Source organism: Symsagittifera roscoffensis, chromosome 3 (assembly GCF_963678635.1).
Source record: "Symsagittifera roscoffensis chromosome 3, txSymRosc1.1, whole genome shotgun sequence".
Taxonomy (NCBI): domain Eukaryota; kingdom Metazoa; phylum Xenacoelomorpha; order Acoela; family Convolutidae; genus Symsagittifera; species Symsagittifera roscoffensis.
Genome location: NC_087064.1, coordinates 68,414,875 through 68,442,384, shown reverse-complemented (window position 1 = coordinate 68,442,384; position 27,510 = coordinate 68,414,875). Strand labels below are relative to the sequence as shown.

Genomic DNA, 27,510 nt, shown 5'->3' with positions numbered 1-27,510 from the left:
GCACTCTTTGTATTACTACATATTTAACCGTAGCTAAAATAACACAATTACTGTCTATTCTTCGTCAAGAATCCCTAAAAATTACTAATTTATTCCCCAACTGTGTCTTCTCCGAACCAAGAAACTACTTGCCTTCAAATTTTGCAGGCAAAATTGCATGACATTTTCTAATCGAAATAAAATATTCGCATTGTAATAAGAGAAATCCAATAAATTGATTGAAACCGATCTGCATAACAGTCCATAAATTCCAATGCTTGGATGAAACTTTTAGTTGCTAAAATTGTGAAAATACCTTCATTTTGTATGCATTATCTTCAACATTTTCACACATTTCATCAGGAATGACCAAAAAATAACCGCATCAGCCTATTTCTAACCCCACAAGATAATGACATGTAGCAGGGTAGCAGGACAGCTCTCATATTTAGACCGAAAAAATATTGTCGAATCACACCTATTTTGTTCCGACCATTGAAAATGCGGAGGAACTTCGTATTCGGATGTGTTTTCGTTGTTTTTTTTTTGTTTTCTACGCAAAACCAGCTACCACAATTAATCATCGGACTGCGTTGACTGACATATCATATTAAAGCCCTTTCAGCCGTGGTTTGAACGACATTTTAAAATTTCAAAAAAGTTTTCCCGGTGTCGAGAAAAAAAGGTTTGAAATTTTTGATTTTTTGTCCTAATTCGAGCGAATAAAGCCAGCGAGAAGGATTACAACAGCTTAATTAGGAGAAATTTAAGCCCTAAAAACTTCTAGTCAAGATTTTCAAAAAAAAACGTTTGTTTTTTAATTTGCTTGTATCACTATGAATGTCGAATATGCCTAAAATATAGTTTTATATCAGACTTTTTTTATCACCACATGCAGAAAAACTAATTTGAAAAAAAACTTTATCGTGTAGTTTTTTAAAACCTATGCTCGGAACATTTTGTGCTACTTGTTTTCTTTTGGAGTCAGCTTAAACTATCAAGATCTATAACAATTAACCTCAGATCGAAGCCCACGAACATTACACAAAAGATAAAAAATATAATTAAATAGACTCTTAATGTCCTAGCCAAATCAAAGAAAGAAAATAAAATTTTAAAAAAATTGAGGTTGAACAATCCCCTTTCTTCGATCACCCCTCAAAAATCTCACTCACCCTTGGCCTTCCAAGCAGCCCAACCATTCGTGGTCAATCATAAATAAAACAGTCAGAACAATTTTTACCAAAAGAAGCTTCAGTGTGAATGACGCTTAAAAAATAACAAATTCCCGCAAATTTTTACCAAAAAAAAACACCTAATACTTCATACTAAAACCTAATTTAACCCAAAGAGCAGTATGATTGTTTCCAAATTTAATTTTAAGCGTCATAAGAGGAAACTAGATTGATCCACTGAAGGCAGTGTGGACGTTTTTGTTGGGACTAAACCACTAAATGTTACTTCAATATTGAGGATTCAGTATGATTGAACTGAGGATCTTGCCATTGAAAGAAACAATAACGACCCAGTCTTCTCAAAAAACCATAACAGTTTCTCTACCTCACTTCGGATTCCCACGCAGACCGTCCGAGCACTGTTATTTGATCTACTTTTCAAAGGAAACTCTTATAAACCTATCATAACACTATCTGGCAGCGTGAAGCATTGACATGGAGACAACTCTTCAAACGCGACACCTCATTGCAAGCAATCTTTCGTAGCATTTGTAAAAAGCGACTATTCGTAGGACGCGACTACCCGTAGCAAGTGACAATTAGGAGCGGTAAAAGCTTTGATCAGATCAAAAGAAATTAGATTGAAGAGTTAAATTGAAGAACAAAGGAACTTAAAATCGAAATTGAATCAGAAGACCTCAAGTCGCTTGAGATTAGTATTGTTACTATAATGTTTAAGAAATTCAACTAATATGGCTTGACTTTTTTTGTATTTTGCCACCTTGGTGGCACTTTCTCCGACAGACTTTGTTCTTTTCTCAGGAATTGTATAAATTTGTGAATGGTGGGGTGAGCACATCCCGTCCCCATTTGGAAGGCCCTATGCCATTACTCCACTGAATTGTTGGTTTTCTGCCTTCCATTTTTTTTGTGTTTTTGAACTGGTTTCAGAGCGAAATAGTGAATTGCCCAACCCCTCTGCGTCCTCGGAAGATTGTTACCAACCAATTTGATTCGAAGTAATTGACTCAATCAAATAAGGGGTGCACGTCATTTTAGTCGGAAATTTCAGAACACAAAGCATTCATGCCGATTTTAAAGTCGAGCTCAGGTATCAAAGCCAAATCATTGAATTACTTTAGAAGCATGCGTGTTTTTTTATCTTCTCGATACACTGGTGCTAATCCAATCTCTTGAATTTTGCGCCAATTGGCCTGAGTGAAATGAAAAAAGCATCCGAGTCACTCCATTGAAAATAGTTCTTGAGAATGACTTGTACTTAATTGTGTTAACAAACGTTTCGAGACTAATATCCCTAGCGTTTTTTGCGTAAAGGATCCTCAAAGGCTCCAATGTTGTTTTTACTTTCTGCTTGATAGCACGATTAACCCTAAAGTTTCACAGTTTTAAAACGTGTCAAAATTTTCAAAACTTTTTTTCACTTTTTTTATTCTTCCTCGCATGGAACATTTTCGTGACCATGTTCTCCAGATGTGCCGATTATTTCATCTGTGACGGTCGCAACAAGCTTTACACGGTCTCTTCACACATCGCTAGCTGGATTTATCTCTTATTTTAGTGTGGCGGTTTAGTTTCAAAGTTTCTCCAGCGTAAACAAGTTGCTGTTTTCCTCGCTTGCTCATGACAAAGTTTGAACGCATAATGTTATCAATAAAGATGTTGATTTGCAGGAAGAAATTAAATTGAATGAATCGAAACAAAAGTATTTTAGATACTACTAACGCCGAATTACTCTTATCTTTACTGTTAATTCATTTTAATTTGGTATTTATTTCAAAATTTGCGCTTAAAAGAAAATTTTGATCGCTCGTTGTTTTTTAATCCCCTCACAAACACCGCAAAAGATTTTGCTCTATTTGCCACGTTTTTTAATCCCCAATTTTAGCAGTTAATCGTGCTGCGATTTGAAGCTTGCTGCGAATCGACACTTGGGGCAAATTAACGCTTGGTGCGAAATGTCGCCTTTTAAAAAGGCTGCGATTACTCGCCTCACGTGAAGCATTACACATTGAACAACTACTGCATATCGAATCAAAAATCAAACCTGGAAAAACACTACTTTACACCGATACAGAAGACTACAGCAACTTGTAGAACCTAATGTTAACAGGAAATGAAGAAAACACATCTCAGCCACGTCAAATGAATTTTCAAAAATAAAAATTTAAAATTAAAAACGCTTTTTTAATCACTGGATGGGTGTGACACGTTCGTAATTCTAGTTGTATTATTATTTCACTCTTTATATTTTTAATTATGATTGTGAAGTATTTATTACAATCCAATCTTATTCCATAACTAATTTTTACAAAATTATTTAAAAACCTGCTGGTTGTTTGCAATCAGCTCACTCTGAGATTATCTAAAAAAAAATGTTGGACTTATATTGGACTTAGAAGTTACAGGAACTTATCCGATTGAAATGTGTCAAACATACGATCTGTCACAAAACAGATTCGAATAAACATACGGTGTACTCTATCAAAAATGACTCTGTGAGATAGCTATCCAATTCCATCTGAGCTATTTATGCAAGCCCACTGCAAAAAAATTTAGGACAACATGAGTTTTTGTTGTAACTATGCATCAATTTTTCGAAACTTTCGCCAAAACAGCTTTTTGTTGATTCCTTCACTCGTCAGTAAGCAAGCAAATTATCAAAGTTAATTGGCTGATTTTAACACCGGGCCCACCAATCTATTTATTTGTTTTAACTGATGTTTTTCCGAAAATTTTTGTGTTTACGCATAGATGTTTCTACGACAAGAACACTTTTACTGGCTACGAATTACTGCCCAATGATAACCTTCAAAACAAATCTTCAGCTTGAAGCCAGTTAGATCCTTACAAGCTATTTTTTTTCTTTATATCTAACAAAAATTCAATTGCAGTAGTTGCAGTAAAAAACTCAACTGCTTAGTTTGGACTTAGTTAGCTCATTTTTAGTACATTCCTCTATCGTTTCTCTGCGATTGTATGTTAATTTTGTTTTGTATTTATTTCCTGACTTTAGATTGATTACTAAAACATCAAAAGACGCAGTTTCTTGCAAACCTGGTCTATGTTAATTTCTCAGAGTGCGAAACACCAAAACACTACTGACGACTTTAGGTAAGTTTGTTTTTATAGCGCTATTTTATTAAGCGCGATAGCTCGTGGCACACAGGAAAAGCTTAGATCTCTGGAAAACAAAGTGGTATATAAACCAGCCGAATCTTCAACCGGCCGAAAATACGCAAAGTCAGATAATAGTTACGAAAGTCATGCAAATTTCTTTAATGTCACGTAACTTTTCGGCAGGCCTATAACCAAAGTTTTCGTGTCTCGATCAAGGACACCTAGGACTCAGCTAAAGCTAGAGGTACGTGTTTGATGTTTAATTTGATGCGAGACGAAATGCGTAATTTCAAAAAATTGGACTTTGCCCAAAACCATAATTGTTTCTCTACCAAAATAAGTGAGAAGATTAAAAGTTTTTGAGATTTTTACAATTTTCTCAAAGACATAATCTTTTCATGCAAAAATAAAAAAGATCAAAAACTCGCGGCACAACCGCTTCTTAACGATTGAAGTTTTCATCTCAGGTTTGATAGGGTAGTTTTTTTGACTACAGGTTTGCAGTCAGATCATTGTTGAAAAGCATAGAAAAAAGTTGATATCTGTGGTACGGCGTAGACGGTCATGTCTAGCGTAACCTACTGTGTTTAAGCGTAAATTCAATTAGAGTATCATTTAGTCATTCAAGGCCGGGACTGGTATCCTGTACAAACCACACTAAATGTGTGAATTTTATCACTCTTTGAACCCTGTTGTCAAGCATTTGTCGGTTGTCAGTTTTTGTCAAACTGTGTTTAAACAAGTAACTAATTCTCAATTATCCAATTCAATTCGCAATTACGATACTTAGTTAAGTTAGTTAGTTTAACCGATAGATAGGTTGGTATTTCACATGGCCCAGCCAGCAGTTTTGACCCACTAGGAACGAACTGAATTTTTTAGGGGTATCTGTTTTTTGGCCCATGCCATCCCCAGATCCAGCTCTTACGTGGGAAATCTGAATCGACCAATTCTTTTCAGCAATCCCAAAGATTTCTTAGCAGACACAGCTGTGGTTTTTGATGAAGCCCCTCCCAGACCAAAAAAAATACCAGAGTCAGAAAACGCCACAGAACGGGACAACAGGGTCGCCAGAGACCAAGAAGAAAGTGGAAAAGTAAACGGAATTAACGCAGAGCGAGGAAAGAAAAACCCCAAGCAAGGGCAAAATGTATTCTATCACGAAGCGGACCACAGAGTAAAATTACGTTTATTCTTCTCTTTAGGGACAGAAGGAAAGAAACCTTTTCTCCAAAGTTTCCTGAACACTATTCTATCGCTATCCATTTTAAGAAGTTCTACACCCAATGCGAACGCTTATTTAAAAAGGAGAAAAACTTCATAGTAGAACGCATGCACTTCTACAACACCAACCGGGCAGACCTGGAAGCTCCGGAATCATTCTTCCTTAGACTCTCAGGTCAACCTGCTATATGTGGTTGGTCAGTGGAAGTTGAAAAAGGGGATATACGAGAGATATTTATCGCAAAAATGAAAGTCAATGATATCCAAAAAGATTCTTGTATTCGCCCGGAAATACTCCAAAGGAAACCCTCAGATCCGAATTTTCACAGGAAACAAGTTACGCAACAGCGTCAAACTCATGAAATCAGCTTAGAAAAAATATAAACCAAAACTCATCTTATCAAAATTCCAATTCTTCGATCACGGTAAACAGGAACCTACCTTATCAGTTCGAAAAAAACCATTCGGTACAAAAAATTACCGAGCACAAAATCAGAACTCATCTAACGAGAAACCGAACAGATCATCCAACAACCGGAAAGCTTGTTATTTTCTGGAAAAGACTATTCCCCAAACCACAAACCGTCATGCCCTGCGAGAAGCGCAATATAGAAACCTTCAAACAAGAAGGCACACTTTGCGAGATGTTGCAATTCAACTAAAATTGTGAAAAATGTATATAATGAGTCAGGTTCTACAGAGAGGACGAAAACAATTTTATCACGTCAGATAGTGAGTCTGAATTCGGAGTACTGAAAATATCAGAATAAAAAACACCGACCTAAAAACCCACCAAATCATCATCTACATCTCACAGTAGGAAAATTCACCTCCTCCTACGCACATCATACAAGTCCCAAAGAAAACTTTGTTTGAAAAAACTCGACGTAATTAATTCCGCTTCAGGAAAAACTAAACTTCATGTTACCTAAGAGTAAAAATTTCATTTTTTTAATGCAACTAAGGATACAGGAAGTCCAGCGTCAATTGAAAAAAAACATAATGCAGATCTCCTTTTCAGGAACGCAAAACTGTAAAATTGTACCCTAAATCTTCTTTTCAGTTTGACATATCATGCGTAGACTACAATCACAAACCGAGAGAACTATTCGGAACTCTCGTCGCAGCTATATCATTTTTAGCATAGAAAATGAAATCAGCAAATTCCCGATGTCCTAAAAGAGAACGAGATGTTAACTAGGTTTGGATTTTCAAGGAGCAATAGGGGTACAATAGACCCCACGTTTCCCAATCCAGTCCCCACGAAATCTTAGATAAAAAAGAAAACGAACCGACGGATAAAGAAAAACAAAGCGAACTGAAGACTCATGAAACAGGCCATCCTCAATGAAGGCCACTAAGGATTTTCCAAAAAATACCCATACAAAAAGTCATTTTGGAGTTCGGCAGCCATAGTAGACGGCTGTGTTATCATAGACGACCGCATTGCCAACCCAAATGTCTTCAGAGAGGAATCATGACGAGATAATACCGATCCCACCCTGGCCAGGAAGCATTGGTAGATGCGCAGCGCAATACATCTGATGGCCAAGGACTAATCGTGATATTGCCAGTATGTGCAAAGACCGCAAAAAAAGGACTCTGTTTGGTAAGAATTTAAAACCGATAAACAATTTTAGCTCGTCGAAACCTCTTCCATTTTTGAAAGTAGCAAATCAGTAAATCCAACTCGATTATGCAGGACCGCTATCGGATGGGTCTCGAGGTCAAATTTATATCTTGTTGCTATCGACCATTATTCTTAATTTTCGTCAACCATGCTAACTGAAACAACCGGAGCCTAAAAACTGTTGAATTTTTTTTTTTAATTTCATTTCAATTTACTCAATTCCGATATCAATCAGGACAAATCAATATTCTGGAATTGAAAGAACGCCGTAAAATCTTTTCGAAATTCTACAGGAACTAATGACATATTTTGCCCAGTAGGTTACCATCGTGAATGTGGCTTAGTAGAAAGATTTATTCAGACTATTAAAAGGAAGCTGGGTGTAATGCCATTAGATAAAAATTTAACAGATAATGGAATTGCACTAAAAACTATGATAGAAGACATAGGATTCAACAAAAATAGCGTTATAAACTTTTCACCAGTTGAATTGCAATTCCGATGAAAGCCTACTTCTGAATGGTCACTAATATCCGAAAATTTAGCGTCAAAAGAAATCTAGAGAGAGATGTCCATATCATGTGGCATCAATATTAAATGGAGCCCTTTCTACCCGACATATCATTGTCAAGAAACTATCGTTATCAGTCTATGAGCATCCTCTACACTTAACTCTTCTTCCTAGGTCTAACATACACCATAAAAGGCACTCAGGTGTCATTGCACACAATAGCCGAGCACACAATCGTCCTATCCGCTGATCTTTTTAGCGCAATTCTATCCCCATAGTGCTCTCCCCCCCCCCTTGCAAATGGATTCAGTAAGTCGACCCTAAGTTATTGAACATCACTACCGCTTGAAACATTTCGCATTAGAATATAAGTTTGTCGATCCATTCGGATTCTAGAATCAGAAGTTCATACACTGAGGTATGACATGGCGCAGCCAGCAGGATTCTTAAAAAACCCACTCAAAATAAACCCGTTCTGGGAGAAGGCATCTGTTGAACCACCACTAGAGTGGTCTAAGTGGGCAGCAATAATGGAAACGGCCATATTTGCGAAAGATGGAATAGAAGTACGAAAACTTTTGAGAGCGCGACCAGCACTAGTTGAACCTCCGGAACCAGTGTACGAGATTGAAATCACAGGAGAAACTGATGCACAAAGGAAGAATAGAGAAATCAGAAACCAAGAGAAAAGCGTTAGTTGGGAGAATCACGTAATAAAAGCACGAGAGAAAGGAGTACTTTGTAATTCATTCAGATGGGAGGAAGCCGACGCAAAAGTACGCATTTATATTTTCTTATGCTTAGGAGCAGAAGGACAAAGACAAATACAACAAAAAAGATCCTATTTGGAACTACACACTGTTTCCTCACAAGAACTAATGACAACTCTCGAGGTTATTTTTGTAACAACTCGAATAATCGCTTTTTAAAGGTACAATTTCATCTGTCGAAAGCAAAAGTAAACAGAGAGTTTAGAACAATTTCAATCAGACCTCGTGGAACTAGCATCACGTGCGGATTGCGAAGATCGTGAGGATGAATGGGTTCGAGACATGTTCACCGCACACATGAACAATGATAAAATAGCTGAAGAATTGTTAGCACAAACCAGGACCCCAAAAGACGCATTTGAATATGCTATACGTAGAGAAAAACGAATTGAACATAGTCGTACTATGAAAATCAATCTTTTCGGAGGACAACAAATTACGCTAAAACAAGAACCGGTTAACTACATAAACACGCGGGGTCGTGCAAACTACTCTAGCAATCAAAACACACAAAGAGGACGAGGATCTCGAGGACGACCGTTCACATTTAGATCACAAAACAACAGAGGACAACAGAGAAATACCAATACAGGTAGTCAAAAACAGTGTTACAAATGCTGAAATCAATATAATCAAAACCACATACAGTCTTGTCCCGCCAAAGATAAAATTTGTGCCAAATGCGCCAAACGGGTCATTTCGCTAAAGTTTGCCGTTCCACACAAGTAAACTATCTGGAAAATACAGATCAACAGGAGGAGCTAGAGACGGAGAGTCTCGAAACCGAAAACGATCCAGTGGCATTTGCCGAATTTTCTTCCAGCAACGAGAATTATCAAATAGATATTTTTTCGGTAATGGCAATCGCAGAATCATTCGAGATTAAAAACACAAGAACACTAGCAGAGGACGACTTAAACGGACACATGGTCAAATTAAAGACAAAATCAGATCAATTTTTTATTATTGCTGATTCAAAGTAATCCAAGAACAACAAAAACAAAACGTACATGCCATACGAGAACAGGAAGAATTCGATCCAGCAATTGAACAATTTGTCGAAGAAAATTTCGCACAACTGTGCGTACGTATTGGAAAATCCAAGAAACATACAATGAAAACACAATTTATTAATGAATTCGTTCCGATACAACAAAAGGTCGCCCCGCATTCCGATTCATTTACAAGAACGTGTGGAGGTAGAACTGAACAAACTGATTGATCAGAAACACATTATCAAATTGGATAAGTGTTCGGATAGACAATTCATCAGTCCGATTGTCATCACTGTAAAAAAACATCAAACAGTCAAACTTGCGTTGGATTCAAAGAAAATCAAAAAATTTATTCATAAAAATAAATATCAAATGCCTAATATTGATCTATTACTAGATAACATTGCACAAGTGGTAAAATCAGACAAAAGAAAACAGATGTTGTTTTCAAAACTTGATCTTCGTTATGCATACTCTCAAATCCCGCTGGATCAGAAAACACGTGAACAGTGCAATTTCAGCTTAATCGGTGGCAATGCAACAGGAACATATCAATTCCCAACCGGATTTTACGGCCCCACGGATATGCCAGCCAAATTCCAAAAAGCCATTGATCTAACATTGACAAATGGCACAAACACATATGCATAATTAGATGATATACTGATAGTTACGAAAGGCTCTACCGAACTAAATCAACAGAAGCTGAAAGCAGTGTTGGACAAATTAGTTGAAGAAAATCTTGCGATTTCATTTGAGAAGTGTAAGTTTTCTTGCAAACAAATTAAGTGGTTAGAATTCAACATTAATAGCGAAGGCACAACAAGAAAACCGAAGCAATAGAAAAACTATCAGCACCAAAGACATTTAAACAACTAAAAAGCTTTATGGGGTCAATACACCACCTCACACGTTATATACCAAATTTAGCACAAGCAGCTGCTGCACTCTGTCCATTGCTAAAATACACAGAAAAGAAAAAACCCCTCGAGTGGTCCACGGAACATAACACAGCTTTCAAAAACATACTAAAATTGGTAGCTGCAATCACTCAAAATATCAAAATAAACATTTTGATCAGCACTTAGAAACTCGCATAGTTTGTGACGCATCTAACACAGGTTTAGGGGCAGCGTTACAACAAAATTCACCACAGGGTTGGATAGCTATAGCGTACGCATCACGTTTCTTAATCTCTCTCGAGGAAAAATATTCCGTAAAGGAACTCGAATTATTAGGAGTAGTTTGGGCAATCGAACATTTCAAATTTTATCTGTATGGAAAACATTTTACCGTCATTACAGATCACCAAGCTTTAATCAGCGCTCTCAATGCAAGTGAAAGATCAAAAACGAGTCAGAGTAGGTTAACACGGTGGATTGATAGATTAATACCATTTCATTTTGATATCAAACATCTTGCGGGAAATAAAATGGGATTGATAGACTATATGTCCCGAAATCCAGTTGAATTAGCCATACCCCCCAGCCAGTATGATGAGGAACTTGATGTTGCATCAATTAATGCATTCATAAACAACGTCGAATTGATTGACAACGTCATTCTAAATAATCTAGCCAATCAAAACAAAGCACCGTATGAACTGATCAAAAAACGCGCGAAAAACAAAGGGTTATTAGAAGCGGTATCAAACACTCAAGTAACAAACGAACATTCCAAGCATTCCACTCACGGTCAATTGCGAACTGGAATTCGATTTCTCTCTCATTTGAAAATCGTCAACAAACAGTCAGCTCTCTGTCACGCTATTGAAACATTCGAACCAGTTCAAAAAACCGTCCAGCTTATTCACTGCGAAATGAATAGACGATCAGAAACGCGTGGATTCAAGAGAGGTTTCATCCCCTCAGAACTCAAGAGCACAGACCCGCTGAAAAGCCTCAAACAACAAAACATTGAATCGACTAATCGGTGGCAAGGATTGTCGGACAGCGAGGAAAGCCTTTTTGATCCACGATGGCACAAAAAACCACCCGCGAAATGAAAGAAACTCTGTTCAAAGAAACAATCTCACACTGAAAGTGTCACGCAAGTACAGGATGCAAGAGAACTCATTCAAAAAGCCGAGGCAACCCGGAAGAAGCCCAATTTTCCAAAAATCGTTTTTAGCGATAATACGGAAACACAACAGACCAACCAGACGGCGCAAAAGAAGACCGAGACAAAAAAAATCGCCGACCCAAAGGAATCAAAACTCTAACAAACCGAGACCAAAATCATTTCTACGGCCACACAAACAAACCTGTCCGGGGAACAGAAATCGGACAATGAAATCTGGGTGAGCCGCGTGGACCCAACAAAGATTATACAGGAGAAGATAATTCACAACGAGGCACCCCCAACTATGACGAAGAACACGTCACTCGAGGCCAGTCATGAGCTGATCTTTGAAGGAGTGGTGGTAAAGCTCCACGATGACTACAGAAACCGAGGAAGACACCCCACTGTTCAGAGAGAAACTTCAAAAGGTGCTGGGAGTACGATTCATTGCCGCGGCAACGAAAAATGATCGGAACCTCCGCCCACTCATCAATTGCGTTGAGAAAAGAGATTGGGAGGCCATAAAAACTTAGTATGGACCCTATTGGCACAAAATTAGAAATCGGCTCCACGTCCGCGAAGACTGTCTACTAATTGACGAGAGGATAGTAATACCAACTCAATTGCGACAAACAGTTCTTGATAGTCTGCACTTAACCCATCCTGGATCGGCAGCCATGTTGGATCTATGAAAAATGTCTGGTTTCCGCACATACACAGATTCGTTGTCCACATGGCACAGAACTGCAAGCAGTGTACGGAACAAGGTAAAAACTTAAAACCCATCATAGGAAAAAAACATTCATGTCTTACGGAGCCGGCAGTAGAACCTAACGAAGAAGTTCAATTAGGTTTCGCAGGACCCCTCCCCGATGAATTAATTAAAGATGCTTATATCGTTGTTGCCATAGATAAATGGTCAAAATTTCACACAGCAAAAAATGTTTCCAACACGACAGCAGACATCGCTATTAAGTTTATGCAGCGTTATATTTCCAACACGAGCCAACACTTAACCACGCAGATTAAGATCCGACCAAGCTCGAACATTCAGAGCAAAGAAATTTCAACTTTTTAACTCAAATAATATAAAACTACTTTTTGCACCGGTAGACAATCACAGGGCAATAGGGGTCGTGGAACGAATAATACAAACATTAAAACGCAGGTTGGCGATAATGAGAATTGATAAAACAAACACACCATACAAGCTAGCTTCGCATGTAGCAGAAATAATGAAAACATTGCAAATTACACCGCACGGCGTCACAAAAATTTCACCGTTTGAGGCCTAAATGGGCCGAAAACCAAACACTCCGTTATCAAAAATCGCAACAAGCAGTACACCGAATAATTTGAATTGGGAAAACGCAAAACATGCATGTTTAGATAGAAAGAACTTAACAAAACCGCCTCTACCCGCTGAGATCATGCATGATCTCCAGAAATAGTCAGAAGGTGAGGTGTCCATTCAGAAGAAAAAAAAACAAGTCCACAAATGCCACAGAAACTTCAAAATTCTCCGACATCACAGAAAACAAGTGCAGGTCTTAAAGTTATAGACATAGCAAAAGATAAGCTTAATGTAAGATACAAAGGGTTACAGAGAACAATAGACGCACACACTAAGAAACGTATTGAGCGGGTGGCTCGGAAAACAATTAGGGTAGCAACGAAAGTGAAGAACCCAAAAACCTTCGAACAAAGATTTAAAACAGTTGATGGGAACATTTTGACATATAATCCATACACCGCTTGGGTACAAACTTTCGGAAAACAACCAAGGTTATTAAGAAACAGCGGAACAGCTTTTATACCGAACCCCCTAATTTACGGGCCTTGTAGACCTTTTCGACTTAGTGATTATGTTGCGTATAAATCCGCACGGAGAACTGGACCATGTCTACATTTTTTAGATATTGAAAACCCCAACGCGCCGCAACAAGCAATGTTCGAGGAAGACGAAAACACGGGTTTGCCAGCGAAAATAACGAAAAAACAATCAGGTCAACAAACAAGCAGCCCAACAAAGAGAAAGGCAAAGGCTATTGGAAAAAGAACTGGGGGACGACCACCAGCAAAACCCCAAACTAGAGGGATGACGTTACAGACGGAGGTGCCGAATCAGAAACTCACAACAACAACAACAACAACAACAACAGCAACAACAACAACAACAACAACAACAACAACACTTGAGAATTCATCAAGCCATTCGGACGACAACCACTCCACCACATCTTCGGAGGATATAGCACCTTCGCCAAAACGCCAAAATAAGAAAGGAACACCACCAACACCACCAGAACCACAAAGAAAATCTACACGAAATAGACAATCGGCGCTGACAAATGCATTTGGCAATGCCATTCCAATAAACACAATAAGTGAGGGCAGCGGGAAAACAAAAGAGTTTCGCTTTGAGATTGATTCGCCACCCGAGCAACCAAAATCAGAATACCCGAGTTTAAAGACTCTAATTCAAGAGTTGGGTTTTATAGACAAAACCCCACAATATCAAGCCTGCTGAAAATTTATCGAAGCTATCAGTCCAAAACACGGCACCAAACACACCGAAGTGGTGGACCTGACGTCACCAACTGACGAAGACATGGCAGACAACAACAACGAAATCCTACTTATCAAAGAAAACGAGAAGAAACAAAAGATTGATGAGAATGAATTGCAGGATGACGAGGAACATAACAAACAAGAGGAAGAACCATCAAAGGAAGGAAAATGATCAAACACTCAAAAGTCCCACGGGGACTCTAAAAACTCAAAAAAGTACAACGGTCCCACGTGGACCCTAAAACTCAATTCGAATTTATTATTTTTGTCTCAAGGGGGAATGTCATCCAGTATGGACCGACAAAACCTAGATATATATATATATTTCTATACATGTTTTATGTTAATGTATGTTATAACCATACATATGGCTGGTTAATCGACCTTGAGATATCTTCTCTCAAAAAGCGACCGGATGATCGGTCAGACCAAGAATTAACATTGGTTCCAACTAGTTGTCTTATCTCGTTTCGCATTAGAATATAAGTTTGTCGATCCAATCGAATTCTAGAATCAGAAGTTCATACACTGAGGTATGACAATCACTACCGCTTGAAACATAACCACTGAGTATATTACTTAAATAAAAAATCAAGTCACCCCTTTGAACACGATTCCCACAACAGGGAAATCAACTGAGCACTCTTTGTGCTACTACATATTTAACCGAAGCAAAAATAACACAATTACTGTCTATTCTTTGTCACGAATCCCTAAAAAATACTAATTTATTCCCCAACTGTGTCTTCTCCGAACCAAGAAACTACTTGCCTTCAAGATTTACAGGCAAAATTGCATGAAATTTTCTAATCGAAATAAAACATTCGCATTGTAATAAGAGAAATCCAATAAATTGATTGAAACCGATCTGCATAACAGTCCATAAATTCCAATGCTTGGATGAAACTTTTAGTTGCTAAAATTGTGAAAATACCTTCATTTTGTATGCATTATCTTCAACATCTTCACACATTTCATCAGGAATGACCAAAAAATAACCGCATCAGCCTATTTCTAACCCCACAAGATAATGACATGTAGCAGGGTAGCAGGACAGCTCTCATATTTAGACCGAAAAAATATTGTCGAATCACACCTATTTTGTTCCGACCATTGAAAATGCGGAAGAACTTTGTATTCGGATGTGTTTTCGTTGTTTTTTTTTGTTTTCTACGCAAAACCAGCTACCAGAATTAATCATCGGACTGGGTTGAGTGACATATCATATTAAAGCCCTTTCAGCCGCGGTTTGAACGACATTTTAAAATTTCAAAAAAGTTTTCCCGGTGTCGAGAAAAATGTTCGAAATTTTTGATTTTTTGTCCTAATTCGAGCAAATAAAGCAAGCGAACAGGATTACAACAGCTTAATTAGGAGAAATTTAAGCCCTAAAAACTTCTAGTCAGTTTTCAAAAAAAAAAACGTTTGTTTTTTAATTTGCTTGTATCACTATGAATGTCAAATATGCCTAAAATATAGTTTTACTTCAGACTTTTTTATCACCACATGCAGAAAAACTAATTTGAAAAAAAAACTTTATCTTGTACTTTTTTTAAAACCTATGCTCGGAACATTCTGTGCTACTTGTTTTCTTTTGGAGTAAGCGTAAGCTATCAAGATCTATAACAAGTAACCTCAGATCGAAGCCCACGAACAATAAAGAAAAGATAAAAAATATAATTAAATAGACTCTTAATGTCCTAGCCAAATCAAAGATACAAAATAAAATTTAAAAAAATTGAGTTTGAACAATCCCCTTTCTTCGATCACCCCTCAAAAGTCCCACTCACCCTTGGCCTTCTAAATGTGCTCTACAAGCAGCCCAACCATTCGTGGTCAATCATAAATGAAACAGTCAGAACAAATTTTACCATGAGAAGCTTCAGTGTGAATAACGCTTAAAAAATAACAAACTCCCGCAAATTTTTACCAAAAAAGCACCTAATACTTCATACTAGAAATTAATTTAACCCAAAGAGCAGTATGAATGTTTCCAAATATATTTTTAAGCGTCATAAGAGGAAACTAGATTGATCCACTGAAGGCAGTGTGGACGTTTTTGTTGGGACTAAACCACTAAATGTTACTTCAATATTGAGGATTCAGTATGATTGAGCTGAGGATCATGCTATTGAAAGAAACAATAACAACCCAGTCTTCTCGAAAAACCATAACAGTTTTTCTACCTCACTTCGGATTCCCACGCGGACCGTCCGAGCACTGTTATATGATCTACTTTTCAGAGGAAACTCGTATAAACCTATCATTACACTATCTGGCAGCGTGAAGCATTGACATGGCGACAACTCTTCAAACGCGACAACTCATTTCAAGCAATCATTCGTAGCATTTGTAAAAAGCGACTATTCGTAGGACGCTACTACCCGTAGCAAGTGACAATTAGGAGCGGTAAAAGCTTTGATCAGATCAAAAGAAATTAGATTGAAGACTTAAATTGAAGAACAAAAGAACAAAAAATTGAAATTGCATCAGTGGAACTCAAGTCGCTTGAGATTAGTTTTGTTACTATAATGTTTAAGAAACTCAACTAATCTGGCTTGAATTTTTTTGTATTTTGCCACCTTGGCGGCACTTTCTCCGACAGACTTTGTTCTTTTCTTAGGAATTGTATAAATTTGTGAATGGTGGGGTGAGCACACCCCGTCCCCATTTGGAAGGCCCTGTGCCATCACTCCACTGAATTTTTGGTTTTCTGTCTTCCATTTTTTGTGTGTTTTTGAACTGGTTTCAGAGAGAAATAGTGAATTGCCTAACCCCTCTGCGTCCTCGGAAGATAGTTCCTAACCAATTTGATTCGAAGTAATTGACTCAATCAAATAAGGGGTGCACGTCACTTTAGTCGGAAATTTCAGAACACAAAGCATTCGTGCCGATTTTAAAGTCGAGCTCAGGTATCAAAGCCAAATCATTGAATTACTTTAGAAGCATGCGTGTTTTTTTATCTTCTCGATACACTGGTGCTAATCCAATCTCTTGAATTTTGCGCCAATTGGCCTGAGTGAAATGAAAAAAGCATCCGAGTCACTCCATTGAAAATAGTTCTTGAGAATGACTTGTACTTAGGTGTGTTAACAAACGTTTCGAGACTAATATCCCTAGCGTTTTTTGCGTAAAGGATCCTCAAAGGCTCCAATGTTGTTTTTACTTTCTGCTTGATAGCACGATTAACCCTAAAATTTCACAGTTTTAAAACGTGTCAAAATTTTCAAAATTTTTTTTCACTTTTTTAATTCTTTCTCGCATGGAACATTTTCGTGAACATGTTCTCCAGATGTGCCGACTATTTCATCTGTGACGGTCGCAACAGAAGCTTTACACGGTCTCTTCACACATCGCTAGCTGGATTTATCTCTTATTTTAATGTGGCGGTTTAGTTTCAAAGTTTCTCCAGCGTAAACAAGTTGCTGTTTTCCTCGCTCGCTCATGACAAAGTTTGAACGCATAATGTTATCAATAAAGATGTTGATTTGCAAGAAGAAATTAAATTGAATGAATCGAAACAAAAGTATTTTAGATACTACTAACGCCGAATTACTCTTATCTTTACTGTTAATTCATTTTAATTTGGTATTTATTTCAAAATTTGCGCTTAAAAGAAAATTTTGATCGCTCGTTGTTTTTTAATCCCCTCACAAACACCGCAAAAGATTTTGCTCTATTTGCCACGTTTTTTAATCCCCAATTTTAGCAGTTAATCGTGCTGCGATTTGAAGCTTGCTACGAATCGACACTTGGGGCAAATTAACGCTTGGTGCGAAATGTCGCCTTTTAAAAAGGCTGCGATTACTCGCCTCACGTGAAGCATTACACATTGAACAACTACTGCACATCGAATCAAGCATCAAACCTGGAAAAACACTACTTTACACCGGTACAGAAGACTACAACAACTTGTAGAACCTAATGTGAACATGAAATGAAGAAAACACATCTCAGCCAGGTCGAATGAATTTTCAAAAAATAATTATTTAAAATTAAAAACGCTTTATTAATCACTGGATGGGTGTGACACATTCGTAATTCTACTTGTATTATTGTTTCACTCTTTATATCTTTAAATGTGATTGTGAAGTATTTATTACAATCCAATCTTATTCCATAACTAATTTTTACAAAATTATTTAAAAACCTGCTGGTTGTTCGCAATCAGCTCACTCTGAGATTATCTAGAAAAAAATGTTGGACCAATATTGGACTTAGAAGTTACAGGAACTTATCCGATTGAAATGTGTCAAACATACGATCTGTCACAAAACAGATTCGAATAAACATACGGTGTACTCTATCAAAAATGACTCTGTGAGATAGCTATCCAATTCCATCTGAGCTATTTATGCAAGCCCACTGGAAAAAATTTTAGGACAACATGAGTTTTTGTTGTAACTATGCATCAACTTTTCGAAACTTTCGCCGAAACAGCTTTTTGTTGATTCCTTCACTCGTCAGTAAGCAAGCAAATTATCAAAGTTAGTTGGCTGATTTTAACACCGGGCCCACCAATCTATTCATTTGTTTTAATTAATGTTTTTCCGAAAATATGCCAGTCTTTAGCTACCCAAATCAACGTTTAGAGTCCAAAAGTGTAACTTTTCGTGTTTACGCATAGATGTTTACGACAAGAACACTTTTACTGGCTACGAAATACTGCCCAATGATAACCTTCAAAACAAATCTTCAGCTTGAAGCCAGTTAGATCCTTACAAGCTATTTTTTTTCTTTATATCTGTCAAAAATTCAATTGCAGTAGTTGCAGTAAAAAACGAGATCCAAAAGATATATTTTCATTTTTAAACTCAACTGCTTAGTTTGGACTTAGTTAGCTCATTTTTAGTGCATTCCTCTATCGTTTATCTGCGATTGTATGTTAATTTTGTTTTGTTTTTACTTCCTGACTTTAGATTAGTTACTAAAACATCAAAAGTCGCAGTTTCTTGCAAACCTGGTCGATGTTGATTTCTCAAAGTACCAAAGCACTAAACACCAAAACACTACTGACAATTTTAGGTAAGTTTGATTTTAAAGCGCCAACTTATTAAACGCGATACCTCGTCGCATACAGGAAAAGCTTAGATCTTTGGAAAACAAGGTGGTATATAAACCAGCCGAAGCATCAACCGGCCGAAAATAAGTTTTGTAACAATTATATAACAGTTACGAAAATCATGCTAATTTTTTTAATGTCACGTAACTTTTCGGCTGGCCTATAACCAAAGTTTTCGTGTCTCGATCAAGGACACCTAGGACTCAGCTAAAGCTAGAGGTACGTGTTTGATGTTTTTTGAATTTGTTATTTTGATGCGAGACGAAATGCGTAATTTCAAAAAATTGGACTTTGCCCAAAACCATAATTATTTCTCTACCAAAATAAGCGAGAAGAAAAAAAGTTTTTAAGATTTTTACAATTCTCCCAAAGACCAAACCTTTCTCTTGCAAAAATAAAGAGGAGCAAAAACTCGCGGCGCAACCGCTTCTTAACGATTGAAATTTTCATCTCAGGTTTGATAGGGTAGTTTTTAAAAAAACTCAAAAAGTTTCTAAAAAACGGTCTAATTTCAAAAACTTGACTTTCTGAAATCCGTAACTTTTTTTGCTAAAAGCAGGTCGTGCTGGGTAAAGTAGAGAAGATTCCCAAAATCGGGTTTCTCGATTGAAAACATAACGTGAGAATTGGCAGGGTAGTTGTCGAGTAGAGTAAAGAAACTTCAAAAAACGGTCGAAACTTGAACATTTTACTTGTTTGAAAGCCACAACTTCTTTCTAAAAGAAACCGGGCTGAGTAAATTGTAAAAGTAAGCTTTTAACAACCTGTTGTATAAATTAAACCTATAAAAAGGCAGGATAGTTATCGAGAAAAGTGAAGTTTGAAAAATTAAAAAAAAACAAGATACACAAAAATACAATAATTTGTATACTAAATTTCTGAAACTTGCAGTTTTTGCACAAAGTTTTTCAAAATTTGTTCTGTCTGTTAAACCCATTATCTCAGAGTTGGCAGTTTTTTCTTGAGAAAAGTCAAAAGTTTTCAAAAAAAAAGTTCAAAGCATCAAACATTTGACTTTTCCGATAGCCATAATTTCTTGTGTCAGAAAAATTTGGGCGTAGTTGCGTATGCAAACAAACTTCCATTTCCATAACCCGTTTTCTGGATTGAACCCAAAATCTCAGATATGGGAAGGTATTTTTCGTAGAAAGAAAAAGCTCAAAAAAAATGATTTTTTCAAGGACGTTAATTTTTGTGTAAAAATTTTTGACAGTGGCCGCTAAAGCAGGGGAGCACCCAACTACCCGTTATCTCCCTTGAGCCCACAACCTCATGTTTGGGAGATGATTTTTTTTTGAGAAAAAATAAACAAGATTCAAAAGACTGTAGAAAATTTTTCCACATTTTTGAGGGCCGTAGTTTGATATTTTATTCTATTCATTGAAATTAAAATTTCAGATTTGGTAGGTAGGTTTTGAGAAAACGAAAAAAAAAAACATTTGTGAAATATTCCCCACCGACTTTTTCGAAGGCTGTAGACAAAGGGCTACAGCAAAAAGACACTAAGAGAGTATGCAGGCACACAAAAAACTAGGCTGTTTTTTTATAGATAACTTTTTTTGAAAATCATTAAAAGAAAAGTTTTTGAAAAAAAAATTGCAAAAAGTGATTAAATTTTCCAAAGCGTCTCAAAAAAATCGAAATAAAAAACTTAATCCAAAACACTTGCATAAAAACTGTTATTGCTATGCAACAATTTTAGGCAAACAAGCCAAGAAAGACATTTGAAAATCAAATTCGCAACTGAACAAATTCACGAAATGGAAACAAAGCTGACAATCTTTGAGAAGACAACAGTTGAGCCAAAAAAAACTGATTTTGTAACTCCACCTGAAACTGATCTGAAGTAACTAGTATCACCCAGAAGTTAATTTGAATTTTCGTGAAAACTTGCATTTTTTGAGAATGAGCAATTTCATGAAATTGAGCATGAACTTGCGCATCTCATAGCAGCATCATATGTATCACTGATTTTGTTAAACTAGTTATTAACGCGACAAAATGTCTGTAATCCGCTTCGAAAAAGCTTGCTAATTGCAAGCGCCATAATACAATCCTATGACTGACTCGTTTTCGTTGAATTGCTGGAACGTTTCTGGAGGTTTACAATCCCGCATCTTTTCGTGACAGCAAGAAATCAAATAATCAAATTCATTCAGTCGCAACAAAAATTGTTGTTATTTGTGGAATCAGACTCGGATTTAGGATTTTGATACAAGAAGCGGACTTCCATGAAAAAGAAAATGAATCCTTTTTTTCAGGTAAAAAACTTGTTTTTCATAGCTCTTCCAAAAACTTGAGAGCCTTAATTGCCAAAATTTTCAGCACTTCGGCACTTTTTGTAAAATTTTGACCAAGAAAATCTCATTTTTTTTCTCGTTCATTATCTCAATTGGTCACAGTAACATTTTCAAAATCTCAAAGGTTCACAAAAATAAACTATCAGGGAGCAACAATTGTTTTAGATTTGAGCTCAACAACAATAAAAAAATTTTCAGGTGGTAAAATACATTGTGTAAATTTGGGCCAAAATCAGCACATTATTTTCTTTCAATCAGATTTGAAATGCTCAAAAAACGGAAACAAGACTACTGTTAAGCCAAGACAAAGCCTTGAGTGTTTCGACTGCTTTTAAGCTCAATTGGAAAAAAATGTTGAAAAACGAATTTAAACATAAAAAAGGAAAAGTTTGCAAAGCTTCGTTTCACCTACCCCTCCACGCACTATGCAAAGCACAAAGAGATGTATTTAGCGTCTCGCATCCTAATAATTAGACAAATTCACATGCTTCAACTCTATAAGTCGGAACAATAATATTAGTGAGAGCAAAACATCAGTTGCAGTGAATGATATGGCAATCTTTGCAAAGATATCCTGGATATACTGGCAACGAAGTTTTCAAACAAACGTCAGATGGCCTTAAATTTCAGAGACACTATACCGTCTCCGAATCTTCCCCCACCATATTTTGCTGAAAAAATCAATAAAGAAAAAAAACATTTGTTTTTACTAGCAAAAGTACGTTAGGTAAAAATTCAGGAACTAAAATATCTACAAAATACTAAAAAACAGGTAAAAAGAAAATCGAAACTTTTTCAACAGTGCCTAAAGCTGTTGTTTCAAAAACTGAAGAAGTGACGAAAATGTTGATAAGGGTTAGTTTGTTCTCCAGACAAATTTCAATTTTTTAAGTAGCTATTTTTGATTTGACGATTTTTTTAAAGTTTGAAAAATATTGATATAATTTTTTAAAATTTTCAACCCAGGGCTCAATTTTAAAAAAGCTTCTTTTACCGTGGTAATTTTTTTGCAAAATCACCGGGGTTAAAATTTGACACTACTCCACAAGTATAATCTAGATTGGGAAAATCAGGTTAGGACAATGTAGTGTGTAGAAGGATAAAACACAAAAATAAAAAATTAAACAAAAACTGAATAATTTCTCATTTTTTTGAACAATGTTTAAGAATTTTCTGAAAGAAAGAGCGTTTGATCAAAGTTCGATGACAGTTCAAACACTCAAGGTTTAGATCTGACATCAGTTTTCTTTGGTTCAAGAAGCTTTTCTTTTCATTTATAACTTCTCAAGAAACCTGACTGTAGGGTGATGATAGCTAAACCACGATAAATAATTAGTGGAGCAACTGCTCGTCACTTGATTTTATTCGTTACGTTTGCGACATTTATTTGATTTACTCAACTAATGATCTTATTTTTTGCTAGCGAATTAGTTAGTATTTATTGTTCCGACTTTCGATACGAATTAATAAGCCATTTAATTAGCCATTTTTAATTAGCCATTTTTTAACGGAATTTTTAATTAGCCATTTTAACGGAATTTTTCATTAGCCATTTTTGACGGAATTTTTATAGCATTCAAAAGGTATAAATGTCTTGATTTCGAATTTGAAAAGATATTGTAGCTGGGATCATTTTTTAAAGAGTTATGGGGGTTAAAAGATTGCCATTTTGGCCAATTTGGGACAATTAACGCGCGATATATTTCGCGCTATTAATACGTAAGCGGAGATCTAATCCGTCTTAGAAATTGTCCCAATTTGGTTAAAGGAAGCCTAATTGCCGTAACTGATTTGTTAATAGGAGCTGAATCTATTACTTTGTACTTTATATGGCGTGTGGGTGGATGATTTTTACAAAAAATCTCAATTTTATTTTTTTTTTCGTTTTACTTTATTAAAAATAAACTTTTTCTAGTTATTACTGCTTCATAGACCTTAAAAAGCAGTCGGAACATTCGCGGCTTCTCCTTGATACAAGCAGTGTTCTTTGCCTTGTTCTCTCTCTCTCTCTCTCTCTCTCTCTCTCTCTCTTTCTCTCTCCTCTCTCTCTCTCTCTCTCTCTTTCTCTCTTTGAATGGGTTCTATAAAATCCCCCCCTGAAAAGTTTCTGCTGACTCCACGTGTATTAGGAAACAAATCTGCATTAAGATTTGAGTAATTATTCGTTCACAACATTTTTTCACGCCGAATTTGTGGCCTTTGTTTCGACCGAATAAACTAAATTTTAACACAGAGGCGAAGTTGCACTTCGCATACACAAGCAAAAATATGACCGACAACGCTCTTGGAAAAAACTGAATGAGTAAGACTTTGAGTCTGCAAAATTTCTAAGTGACGCACGCCAATTATGAGTCTAAATAATTGCTAAGTGACGCAAGCCAATTTTGACGCATTAGCAGTACCAGTCAATTTGAAAAGAAATTTACCAATTAACATGCCTCAATTTTAGAGCGGATGCATTATAACTAGTATACGAAAAAGTTCACTAAAACCTCCAACCCTGCTGATGTTCGAACCCTCTTATTTTGCTGCTGGTTTTCTTCCCTACCTCTACGCTACAGAACCATGATACCTTGAAGCTAAAGTGCTATATAAATATAATAGTCTGTGTTAATATACTTAGCATCGGCAGTACTTAATAACTGGATCAAAATGAAAACTTTCAAAATGAACACATTTTGCCGCAACAATTGCATCGCAAAAAAATTTGCCACTTAGGCTGGCAAAAAAATAAAATTCATACTATAACACAATCTATACTTGTGTAAATAGGTACTTTTTGATGTTTCGCGCTAGCGAACAAAATTTGCTTTTTGTTTGTTCCAAAAACTTGTTTTTGAGATATCTTTTGGCATAGTTCAACAAGACTTTTAAGAAATGGCATTTCAGCTCGGAATTGCTTTAACTGATCTATTATATTGTTGGCGAACCGCTTCCGAATTAAGTAAAATTAGACGAATATTATATTGGATTATTATACTTTAAAATTTTAAAAAATTAATCGGCATTTTAATCAAACTTATCATTTTACATTTTCAAAGCAACAATGCTCTTAGGGTATCCAATTTGCACTCACTTACTATTAGTTTTTTAATCATGTTTAAAAAATTAATTGTTTCAGGTGCGTTTGCGGCTTACTTTTACCTTTTTCGAGGATATTCAATAACAGAACAACGAAACCATCCAACTGACTTTCCTAAAAATTACACTGAATTCCCTGCTTCCAAATCAAAGCCAACCGGAGAAATAGAATCATCGTTGAAAAATAAAATCATAGACTGTGATGGTTATCTAACATTGCGAAACTTCACAGCACACGACTCGCTAACTAACAAGCAAATCTTCTTCACGCATACAAGTCCCAAGTCCAAAGGATTCAGCTTATCTGGAAGACAGCTGTGCGCTATCGAGTCGGCGGCCAGAAAGTCTGGACTTCATGTAAATGTTCTTACCAGAGCAGATTCTCTGAAATTATCCAAATATCCTGGCTTGTGTGAGATTCTGAACAAACTTAGAAACAAAATAAGCTTTTATACTATTCATTTTGAGGAACTTTTTTCGAACACGCCTCTTGAACAGGATATAGAACGATACTTCAAATACGCACCCGATATGTTTCTCGGCAACTGGCTCAGCGACCTACTTCGCTCCCCTTTAGTGTACAAATATGGCGGGCTTTATGCCGATTTGGATGTCTTATTTCTGAAAGACCTGAACTCGTTTGTAGACACCGTTCCAATTAACGCCATGTATGATAAACCGAAACCGAAAGACTGTCAGCTGCCAGAGGGAACTGAAAAGAAACCGCCAGGGGCGACTAAGCGACAGGGTTCATACCAGATCAGTAGTAGCCAGTTTCATTTGAGCAAAGGTATAGCCCAAATTTTTCTTCTAGGCCATAAAGTATTATATAATAGTTAGTCTTTCAATGGCTGAAAATTCACTCAATAATTTTTTTTGTGTTTTGGGTGTTTTTGTGCATTATTTATTAAGCGGCAACAAAAAAAAAATAGTTCTTTTCATCTCATTGGTGAAAATTACGATTGGGTATAAAAACAATAAAACTTTAGATTAAATTATCCAGAATTCTCACACCATATAGTTTTGGAACTCTTATAACAGCTTCGGGCCAATAATAAGGCAAAGACATATCCAAACAATATCGTTAAGCTTGATAGAAGTTTGCAGCTAACTAACAAAGAAACCTTTTCAGGTCATCGGCTTGCATGGCTTGTCATGGAAATGACGCACCGAATATTCGACCCAATAAAAGGCGAACGCAATCATATTGGGCCAATCATACTCACAGACGCAGTCAAAAAGATGTACAACCTTTCACTGATAACAAATATAAACGCAAAAGACCTCACTATTCTTCCCTCCTATACAATTACACCAACTTGGAACAGACGAGAGATGATGTGGACTAAGCAAGACAAAAGCGAAAGTTACTGGGATGAACTGACGCGATGCTCGTTTGTTCACCATCTGTTCAACACAGCAAACGAAAACTTAAAAGTCACAGGCAATCCGAAACGAGAGATTTATTCGTATTATGGGCCGAAAATTTGTCCAATAGCATTCAAAGACTTAACTGTTTTCTGAACATTAAACTAATCTAAATAAAAACTTAATTAAAAATTAAATAAAAACAATAAAGAATGAAAAAAAAATTGAAAAGACTATCAGCATAAAGGCCACATTTTTCGGTACTTTATCATAAAATAATTAACAATAATTAATGACATTTGCATACAAATTTTGCATTAACTCACTACACTAATTTGTAATTAATGATATCTTGTAAACTCTTTACCAACAAGTACGATTAGCAGAATCCCGAGTTTTTGGAAGATCTCGAGAAAGAAAAGAATTTAAGCGTTTATCGTTTATATTTGGCTGGGAAAAAAGGTTTTCAGAAAAAGGAAACTGGCTGCGGATATTTTCCAGTTTCCCCCATTCACATTTTACACAGAAGCCCGGCAAAAGAGTCAAACGCCCCCCTAAACCCCCGTCCCCCCGTTTTGGTTGCCCTATTTTCCCAAAGGTTCCCCCTTTACTATTATTTTATGGCAGGCAGTTCTGTCTGATTAAATCAAAACATTTTTTTACGCGCGTTTAGCCCCATTTTAACACAGAGGCGCAGCTGCGCTTCACAAACACTTGCAAGAACACGACCAAAAAGCAGCTAATCAAGTGAAATAAAAAAAAGTAGAATTAAGCCTCGAATTAGCAAAAACTCGGCTACGTGTCGGATTCGAATCTGCGACCTAGCAAATTTGAGTATCACGTACGAACCACTCAGCCACGGATGCTTCAAATGCCCAAAAGTTAGCCACCAAAAACGCAGCTACATATGCTAACAAATTGCAAGTGCGATGCAGCAAAAGTAGCACCAAATACAAAAGAACACAACTTAGCGTGTAATTAATTGGAAAACATAAGGCCAAAATATGTAAAAATTCAACATTTCAACAAAATTGCGAGATACTGTGAGTTAAAGATTTTCTGAAATTGAGCTTTTTATCATTGTACTGCTGTTTGAAACAAATAACTTTTTTCAGTTCATTTGATGAATTAAAAATGCATCAGCTGTGTTAACTTTTTACTAATCAAATGTCAAAGCACATGCTATGAAAAATCTGTAAAGTTGCCCCAATAGTGGCACCAACAATTGCGACTTAGGTTGGAAAAAAGAAAGTTCGTACTAATACACTTTGTTTCGCAAGCGTAATAAACAATAACTCAAATTTTGAACAATTTTTGGCCTGTTTAACAAAAACACCAGCAGTTATCATTGAAAAATTTTCTTCAGACACATTTTTCTTTGACTCTGGTGCATTTCTCCTTAAAACGTGGGACGCACAAATGAAACAGAACGCAGTTTAACCTTACTTTTTAGATAATGTCATTTCCAACTCATTTCGAAATGAACTCGACGTCAGCTGGAAGGAAAATTGAAAATCAAATCTCAAAAAAAAACAAAGTTGAAAGTGAATAGCTTATGCGATTTTGTTTTCACTTTGTTCATATACATTTTAACAGTTAACACAGAGTTGTGAACTTGTTACTTCAAAGGATAGAGAAACTTTTC

The 27,510-nt window shown here is 36.4% G+C and overlaps 2 protein-coding genes across 2 annotated transcripts in view; both read left to right on the top strand.

The window, feature by feature from the left end:
* Positions 1 to 4,263: 4,263 nt before the first annotated feature.
* On the top strand, positions 4,264 to 26,185 carry LOC134842128 (uncharacterized). Its single transcript, XM_063858326.1, has 3 exons — positions 4,264 to 4,286; positions 24,538 to 25,287; positions 25,630 to 26,185. The coding sequence occupies exons 2-3, from the start codon at positions 25,029 to 25,031 to the stop codon at positions 26,019 to 26,021; spliced, it is 651 nt and encodes a 216-aa protein (XP_063714396.1). The 5' UTR covers positions 4,264 to 4,286; positions 24,538 to 25,028; the 3' UTR covers positions 26,022 to 26,185.
* LOC134842127 (cullin-2-like) overlaps positions 19,102 to 27,510 on the top strand; it is a 170,277-nt gene continuing 161,868 nt past the window's right edge. The window contains exon 1 of the mRNA XM_063858325.1: positions 19,102 to 19,112. The gene's annotated coding sequence lies outside the window, so the exon portion shown is untranslated. The remainder of the gene's footprint in view (positions 19,113 to 27,510) is intronic.

Bases quoted from the DNA above. Each gene is read 5' to 3' on its own strand.
- LOC134842128 (XM_063858326.1), top strand. From the start codon at position 25,029: ATGTTTCTCGGCAACTGGCTCAGCGACCTACTTCGCTCCCCTTTAGTG. The intron at 25,288-25,629 runs GTATAGCCCAAA...AAACCTTTTCAG, and splicing joins CCAGTTTCATTTGAGCAAAG to GTCATCGGCTTGCATGGCTT.